This window comes from Mastigoproctus giganteus, chromosome 6 (assembly GCF_048544385.1).
Source record: "Mastigoproctus giganteus isolate SK-2022 chromosome 6, ASM4854438v1, whole genome shotgun sequence".
Lineage (NCBI taxonomy): Eukaryota > Metazoa > Arthropoda > Arachnida > Uropygi > Thelyphonidae > Mastigoproctus > Mastigoproctus giganteus.
The window spans coordinates 4,614,375-4,624,097 of NC_143580.1; the positions used below are offsets into that span (position 1 = coordinate 4,614,375).

Genomic DNA, 9,723 nt, shown 5'->3' on the forward strand with positions numbered 1-9,723 from the left:
ACAGTGGAATTGTCGTGGATTCCGGCAAAATACTGACGACATCAAGGCACTCCTGCAAAAGCACAAACCAGTTTGCTTTTGCATACAGGAGACTTATTTAAAGGCAAATGATGACCCCACCATGCATAACATTACCATCATTCGTAAGGATAGAATTGTGGATGGTTCTGCCCACGGAGGAGTCGCAATCCTCGTCGGCAACCAGATCCCATTTCAGGCTTTGCAGCTTACAACTAGCATTGAAGCTGTAGCAATTCCCCTTACAGTGGGGTTCTTATTAACTGTCTGCTCTGTTTATTTGCCACCTGGGATTGACATCCCCCAGAAAGACCTTGATGATCTTATCATGCAGTTGCCTTCCCCTTGTTTAATTCTTGGGGATTTCAATGGACATAACACTCTGTGGGGTAGTGCTGACATCAATGGAAGGGGACGAGTCATAGAGCATATGCTCACTGACAATGATCTCTCCCTCCTAAATGTGGGAACAAACACCTTCTTCCACATGCCTACCCGTACATTCTCTGCCATTGATCTTTCTATCTGCTCCCCTTCTCTCCTTCCTTCACTTACTTGGGAGGTAGAAGAAAATCCATATGGAAGCGATCACTTCCCCGTGATAACAACCCTAACTAATGGTAGACCCTGTCTGCCAATTAGTTTACCGCGGTGGAAGATCGATCAGGCTGACTGGAATGCCTTTCAATATCTGGCAAACTTTGACATCACTACAGTCAGTCAGGAGCCAATCAATGATGCAGTCATGTACGTCACAGAAAGAATTGTCCAAGCAGCTGCAATTGCAATCCCAAAATCATCCAGCCGGTTCCCACTATTTCCCAAACCTTGGTGGAATTCCGAATGCACAGCAGCAAAAAAAGCACAAAACAAAGCGTGGGGGATATTCCGCTGATATCCCACCACTGAAAATTTAATATCATTCAAACGTGCACGTGCGAAAGCGCGTTATGTACGACGTCAGAGCCAAAGGAAATCTTAGATTTGTTTTACATCTTCCATAACTCAGGCTGCTAGCTCAAAAGTAGTCTGGGATAAGATCCGGAAAATGAAGGGAAAATATCCACCATGCCCTTCTGTGATCCTCGAGCATAACGGATGTCCAATTGCAGATCGAACTGCAGTAGCAAATACTCTAGGGGAAACATTTGCAAAAATATCTGCAATAACATCTTTTCCCGCAGAGTTTTTGGCCCTGAAAGAGAAAAATGAGAAAAACCCCCTGAACTTCTATTCAAAAGGGCTTGAATCATATAACAAGCCCTTTTCACGGGAGGAATTAAATGCTGCACTCTTTCTCACACACGCAAGTGCTGTAGGGCCCGATGACATCCACTATGAAATGCTAAAACACCTCTCACCACAATCTAAGGATCACCTTTTAATTCTGTTTAACAGAATTTTTATTTACAAACAATTTCCGGATTCCTGGCAAAGGGCTATCGTCCTTCCTTTCCCAAAACCAGGAAAAGATCCTAGCAATCCAAGTAACTATCGGCCTATTGCTCTGACAAGCTGTTTGTGCAAAGTCCTGGAAAGAATGGTTAATGCACGACTGGTATGGTATTTAGAAACAAACGGTCTGCTTTCCAGGACACAGTGCGGCTTCCGAAGAAATAGATCCACTCTGGATCATTTAATCCGATTGGAAACGTCCATTCGTGATGCTTTTATTAAATCCGAGCATTTGGTAGCAGTTTTCTTTGATATTGAAAAAGCGTACGACACAGCCTGGCGATTTGGGATTTTGAAAGACCTTTATAACTTTGGTCTTAGAGGTAACCTTCCTCTTTTCATTAAAAACTTTCTTTCGAATCGCCAATTTCAAGTCCATTTAGGATCCACCCTCTCTCGAGTTTTCTCTCAGGAAGAGGGAGTCCCACAAGGATCCGTTCTAAGTGTCACGCTTTTCGCAACAAAATAAACTCTATCACAGAACAACTTCCACCCACTGTAAACAATGCCCTCTATGTAGACGACTTTGCCATATTTTGCAATTCATGCAATATGAGGGTCATTGAAAGGCAACTGCAGAAAACCATTGATCGTCTCACAGCTTGGTCTTTGGCTAATGGGTTCAGATTTTCATCACAGAAGACCGTTTGTGTACACTACTGTCGCAAACGTAACCTTCATCCTGACCCAGAATTAAGGCTTGGGCAAAATAACATCCCAGTTGTAGCAGAATTCAAATTCCTTGGACTTATTTTCGACAAAAAGCTGACATTTTTACAACACATTCGTCAGCTGAGGACAAGATGTGTCAAAGGGCTTAACATCCTTCGTGCCCTTTCATCAACTTCATGGGGCGCAGATCGTTCTACCCTTCTTTGCCTTTACCGAGCACTTGTCCGTTCCAAACTCGACTATGGGTCTCAGGTTTATGGTTCTGCTAGAGATAGTGCACTTCGGTGGTTAGATCCAATCCACCATCAAGCCATCCGGACAGCCACTGGAGCATTTCGCACATCTCCTGTCCAAAGCCTTTACGTCGAAGCAAATGAACCATCTCTGTCTCTTCGACGTAAGCAGTTGTCCTTACAGTATGCATTCAAATTAAAATCCCTGCCCGATCATCCCACGTGGCCATCCGTTTTTGAGCCGCGTTGGGAAAATCTCTACAACACCCGTCGGACTGCCAACAAACCTTTTGGTATTCGCATTCAAGGGCTGCTGAATGAGCTGAACTTGACGGTAGACAATGTTGCCCAGTCACCAAGGCAATTCTTTCCACCCTGGCATGCTCATTTTCCAACTTGCGACTTCTCCCTTAAGATATGGGAGAAGGCTACTACACCGCCATCTGTCTACCAGCAACTCTTTGCAGTACATCGACAGCAGTATTCTGACTTTCTGCCAATCTATACAGATGGCTCAAAGTTAGAATGTCATGTGGGATCTGCTGTTGTGTTCCCTCACAAAACAATATCCTATAAGATCCCACAAGAAACTAGCATTTATACTGCAGAGTTGCATGCAATACAAACAGCCCTAGATCACATTAAAAATTGCGACTACCAGAGGTATATGATTTATTGCGATTCATCAAGCGCGTTACAGGCTCTGGTATCGGTGAGTTTTAATCCTCATCCGATCCTGTCCAGGATCCGGCAGATTCTTTTTTCTCTCATAGAATTGGAATATGATATTCGCTTTTGCTGGATCCCAAGCCACATTGGGATCCGGGGAAATGAATCGGCTGATGCCGCTGCTAAATCAGCCATTTCCCTGGATAATCATTGCCTGTCAGTCCCCTATACAGACTACAGGCAAATAATACGTTCTAAATTACTCTCCCAATGGCAAGATTCTTGGCACGGACAGGCCACAAATAAATTACATCGCATTAAGCCTGTAATTGCGCAATGGCAGTCCAGTCTACGCAGGGTCCGAAGAGAGGAAGTTGTTCTTGCTCGGCTCCGCATAGGTCATAGTCATCTAACCCATTCCTACTTGCTGAGGGCGGATGACCCACCTATGTGCGAGATATGTAATGTTATTTTAACCGTTAGTCATATTTTAATAGAATGTCCTGATTTTATAGAAGCGCGACGTTTGTATTTTACCGTTTTTACTAATGTGACTGAGCCATTTACACTCAGTCACATTATAGGTGACAGAGACAATATGTCTGACGTTTTTAACTTTTTACAGTCTATTAATTTTTATAAAAGAATCTAAGGTTTACACTTTTTATACTTTTACTATACATCTTTTGACAATGATTTATTACTTGACGTGGTAGCTTTGGCTACCAAAATGTTTAGTAGCGTTTTAAAATTTGACTTGGCGCATTATGGCCTTAGCTGCCAATGCGCCATAAAAAACCAAACCAAACCAAACCAAACACACTAGCAAGGCTTTTGTGGATTTATTAGATGACTGTTTTCTAAATCAGCATGTTCAGCAGGCAACTAGAGGGAGCAATACTCTTGATTTGATTATCAGTAGTGATTCTTCATGCATTAAGAATCTGCAGATACAGGAACCACTAGGTGGCAGTGATCACAGTGTGCTGAAGTGGGATTTACTCAAGGAGGTAACTACCATCAGAGGTAAAGGGAAGGGTTATTGCCTTCGTAAAGGCAACTACGATGGTCTAAGACGGTATTTAAATTCTATACAGTGGGACCAACTGATGATGTTACCAACAGCAAACTCAAAATGGGAAGCGTTCAAAGAACTTATCTTGGAAGCTACTAGGATTTACATACCAACTAAGAAATATTGTTCAAGGTTCAGGCCTAAATGGATGTCAGATGAACTAATGAGACTTACGGCAGAGAAGAAAAATGCATGAGATACATATGAATTAACATGTGACACAGAAGCCTATGATAGATATAAGTTGATCTGTAACCAAGTTACAAAGGAGGTTAGGCAGGCGAAGGCAGATTACGAGAAATCTTTGGCAAGGGATGCAAAGAAAAACAGCAAGGAGTTCTTTACTTATGTAAACTCTAGAAGGAAGGGGATGAATCAGATTGGTCCACTTGATATCGATGGTTCAACTGCTGATGATCCTGCTCATATAGCTAACAAACTAAATCAATATTTTGCATCTACATTCACACACGAGGAGTTATTCAGGAAGGGGAATGCCATAGATGAAGTAAACACTGGCAGTGAGCTAGATGACCTTGTAGTAATTGAGAGTAAAGTGGAGGACAAATTGTTGAAGATAAATACAAGAAAGGTACCTGGGGTGGATGGGATCTATCCAGTTATATTAAAGGAGGCAGCAAAGGAAGTAAACAATCCGTTAGCCATAATTATGAGAGCTTCCTTGGACTCAGGGGAGGTACCCACAGACTGGAGATGTACAAATGTAACCCCAATTCACAAAGGAGGATCAAAGGCTAACACAAGTAATTATAGACCTGTGAGTTTAACTTCTGTTCCAGGAAAATTAATGGAGGCACTGGTTAAAGAAGCACTGCAGGATCATCTTGACAAGAATTCAGTTATAGCTCAGACACAGCATGATTTTGCTAAGGGAAGGCCTAGCCTGACCAATTTGATTGGATATTATGATGTAGTCACAAAAGAATTGGATGCAGGGAATAACTTTGATATTATATATTTGGATCTTAGAAAGGCTTTTGATACTGTTGCAGATGGAAGACTGCTGCACAAATTGGAGCAGTGTGGCATTGGTGGCAAATTGTTGCTTTTGATAAAGGGATGGTTGAGCGGTAGAAGACAGAGAGTGGTAATTAATGGATACTGCTCAACGTGGACTAATGTTATTAGTGGAGTCCCTCAGGGTTCGGTGTTGGGTCCATTGTTGTTTTCTGTATTTATAAATAATATTGATGATGGTATATCAAGCTTAATGTCCAAGTTTGCAGACGATACAGAGGTTGGCAGGGTTGTTAAGGATGCTGCTGCAACAGGATCTGGAAAAGTTGAGCAAATGGGCTGAGAGGTGGCAAATGAAGTTTAACATTGACAAATGTAAAGTACTACATATGGGAAACAATAACCCCACAGCAACATATCAACTCTGTGGTACTACACTGACAGTGGTAGAGAATGAAAAGGACCTGGGGGTAATTGTGCAAGCAGATATGAAGTTCTCTGACCAGTGCGGACGGGCTGCAAGAGTAGCTCATGGTGTCTTGTCAATGATATACAGGAATTTTTCTAGCAGGGATAGGGAGGCGATTATTCCCTTGTATAAGGCAATGGTCAGGCCGCACCTTGAGTACTGTATATAGGTCTGGAGGCCTCATTTCAAGAAGGATGTAGAGTTTTTTAACGAGTACAGAGAAAGATAACAAGATTAGTGAATGAAACGAAGGGTTGCTCTTACGAAGAAAGGCTTAAGTTTTGCAAATTATAGTGTCTGGAGGCTAGGCACTGGCGAGGTGATCTGATAGAGGTGTACAAAGCCTTGAATGGTTTGAGCATGCTCAATGCTGATGGGATACTGCCTCTTGCTCAGAATAATCACCTGAGAGGGCATAAATTCAAATTGAGGAAAGACAGATGTAGCATCGATGTGCGGAAATTTGCCTTTAGCCAGCGGGTAGGTGGTTGGTGGAACAGAGTTCCATCCCTTGTTGTGGAAGTTGATAGCCTAAATAAATTTAAGGCTCAGCTGGACAGGTATTTCGAAAGAACGGAGGGGTGAAGTGGAAGGGTTTTTTTTTTTTTTTTTTTTTTGGCTGATGCTATGCTGCATAAGCTTGCTTTCTTGCATCATATGCCTCTACTAATGCTAATATGACGGGAAATAGCACTCTCTCTTTGTGACATCAACTGCACGTAACTCGCCATCCTGACACAAGCAAGGAATGACTGCAACTCTTGCAGAGTGTGCTTATATAGCTGAAAGTAACAGCTGATGCAATATTACATCATCACCTACGCGTGTCAATCTTATCTGATGCAGAGTGTAAGAAATGTTGCCATATACTTACGTTATTTGGACGACAATTACAATTTTAGGTGGTGATGCACTTTCTTTGAACACCAGTGTTTGTAGAATAAATAAAGTGTCTTTGAAAATAGAAATGAAAAGTACATATGGTGCTTGAACTAAGAGAAGTTTAAGAGAAGATATAGCTAAGATATAACTAAGAGAAGATATATCTTGAAAAATTGAAGCAGTGTTAGTAAAGAATGGAAAAGTAATGATAAAAGCTAAAATTAGGAATAATAATTAGGCAACTGTGTGATCAGCTGGGTACTAAGCAGAAAATGTTAAAAACCCCAAAAACCCCTCCATCATTAAGTCAGCAAAGAATGGAAAGCAACTAACTTGGCAGTCCATTCCAGAGATAATAACTTGCCTATAAGGGCTTGTGGCCAAAATAAAACATTAAAATAAAGCTACATTATAAAGATAATTCGGTGTCAAAATTGCAACATTGAGGGGATATGATTTGACCATATATATATATGGTCGACTTTAAACTTCTATATAATCTATATATATAAATGGTGGTTGACCATATATATATATATGGTCGACCACCATTTCACAGACCCCAGTTTGGGAAACACTGCTTTAAGGCATTTATACATTAAGTTTTTTCACCTTTACAAAACTTCAAAATTCCATAAAGAAACTGACTTCATCGAGCTGCCCATTATTGGAAACTCTGCTCCCCATTGAGAAGGGACAAATAGTAGCGTAAAGAAGGTAATTTGATTAAAATAATTAAATGAAAGATAAGTAAAATCTGCACTTGTTTGAAGGAAAAAGCATGTTCAGATATATCTTGAAAAATTGAAGCAGTGTTAGTAAAGAATGGAAAAGTAATGATAAAAGCTAAAATTAGGAATAATAATTAGGCAACTGTGTGATCAGCTGGGTACTAAGCAGAAAATGTTAAAAACCCCAAAAACCCCTCCATCATTAACTCAGCAAAGAATGGAAAGCAACTAACTTGGCAGTCCATTCCAGAGATAATAACTTGCCTATAAGGGCTTGTGGCCAAAATAAAACATTATAATAAAGCTACATTATAAAGATAATTCGGTGTCAAAATTGCAACATTGAGGGGATATGATTTTTTTTACCACTCAATCACATTGTTGTAAAAATTCATTGCACTATAACTTATTGTGCAGTGAAAAGCAAAAATAGAAACAGCACTGTTGCTAAGTAATCTTACTGTTTATTTGATCACCAAAATTTTTAATGATGATTCTAATTTTTTTATTTATTTTCAGCATTCTCTGCCACCTACATGTGCCAACTGATGCTTGAACATCGCTTGCCATACGGAAAAAAATATTTCCTTATTTTGCCTTCACTTTTTAGTGTTATAGTTGGTTATCCTGTAACAGCATACAAGTTTAAAGATTGTAGAGGTATTTGGAAGACAACAGACAAAAAGACACCTGCTCCGCCAAATGCAGGCTTATGAAACAAGACATATTTAAGCATGGTTTATTTTTTAATATACCATTTTAGGAAAACAAATAAAGTTTGTTTTACTTTTTCAAATAGACTGTGACAAATGTTACTTTTCAAACTGACCACACAAATTGAAACTTATTTCATATTTTAAATGGCATTAATCATATTATTTTTGTATGCTTTACCTTGTAAGAAAGCCCTGCCTTTTTCTCCCTTTTGTAAAACCTGTTTTTTATCATATAATAGGGTTGATAGTAAAGTAACTGGTTTATTATTTTTCCAAATAATGTTTTACACTGCATTGTGGGTTGCAGAAATGTTCGAAATGCATTTGTTCGATGGGATATATATATCTCTGTGAATAAAACTCAATAAAAAGACTTCACCTGATATACCTAATTGCTATAAATATCTTCCCAAAGGGGAAGATATGTGTAATTAATGGTGCATAATTTCTTATATTTCCATTAATTATACCCAATGTGTAATTAATGGAAATAAGAAATTATGCAAATGGCAATCATGACAACCAAACATACATTATTGCCTTTACATGTACAAACTGAAATGACAAGTTAACATAATAGTATTATTCACTGTAAATCAGCAAAATAAGTCCTCAATATTTTGTTGTTGTTCCTCGAGCTGCAATTACAACCTTGCAATGATGTGACATAGAGTTATTCAACTTCTGGATATATGGTTGCTCAATTTAGTGGTACCAGACCCTTACAATGCTCTCCTGCAGCTCAATCTTACCTGTTGGCTTCTTCTGAGCAATTTTAGACGACATTATGTACCAGCAATTTTCAAAAGCGTTCAAATCCAGGCCAGTCCAACACTGTTAATGCCAGCATTTCTTGAGGTATGACTGCACCTTAAGGGAGAAAAATGAGGGAAAACATTGGTGTAAGTATGTTTTAAGGTTGTGAGACAAAAAGACAAACTCATCATTAAATCTAAATAGCATAAAACTTACCAATTTTGCTGTGGCAAGGTGCTGAGTCCTGTTTAAAAATGCAGTTTTGGACGTCTGTGTGATGATCCCTAATAACGGGTTTCAGGCACTCCAAGATAGCAGTGTAGGTTTCTGCATTCACCGTTCCGTTAATAAACTTAATTCAACCCATCCCTTTGCTTGTTATGCATCCCCAGACCATCTGACCAAATCTTGAACATTTAATGTAATTTTACTAATACAATATAGTATAATCTTATTTATAATCTGTACTACAGTATTAAACAAAGAAACTTGTGATCGTAAATTTTACGTTGATTGTAGAGTGCAGTAATGTTACAATTACATTATAATGAAAGAGGCCTACATGCTCTGGATTCATACTACGAAAATTTTTATTTTTATTTCTCAGAGCAAACTAAACTAAAATTACAATTAATTAGCTTTCGGCTGAGTGGACAGCCTTCTTCAGATAGAAAAATACTTTGAATGGCAGTTGGAATAGAGATGTGCACTGCCAGGATGGTGCATGAGGCACGTGGCTAATTGTTTGAGGTTGATGTTTGTGGCTGTAACGTATGGTGGTGACGTGGCCAGCGTTTGTCTATGGACAGAATTACTGCTTCTGTGATGGGGTTAACTTGACAACCACTGTTCCTGTTCAAAGAGGTATCCGAGCATTTTATGTTTAACGATTCCAACCAGGTGCGCCTTAGGTAATGGTGGGACCTGTCCACGACCACGACATCGCGGTGTGGGTCAATGTTGTGGTGGGTTGTCCAGACATGCTCGGCGATAGCTGAGTGTTCCACATCTGCCAAACGGATCGCCCTTTTATGCTCTGAGAGACGTTTCTCGAGTCGACGTCCAGTCT

At 39.7% G+C, this 9,723-nt stretch overlaps 1 protein-coding gene across 4 annotated transcripts in view; it reads left to right on the top strand.

Moving 5' to 3' along the window:
• The window catches only part of LOC150083830 (uncharacterized), a 46,034-nt gene extending 38,062 nt beyond the window's left edge, over positions 1 to 7,972 (top strand). For all 4 annotated transcript variants that reach the window (XM_090375802.1, XM_090375803.1, XM_090375804.1 and 1 more), the window contains exon 3: positions 7,702 to 7,972. In XM_090375802.1, coding sequence (XP_090231928.1) covers positions 7,702 to 7,898 — 197 coding nt within the window. In that variant the 3' untranslated portion in view covers positions 7,899 to 7,972. The remainder of the gene's footprint in view (positions 1 to 7,701) is intronic.
• The last annotated feature ends 1,751 nt before the right edge of the window (positions 7,973 to 9,723 follow it).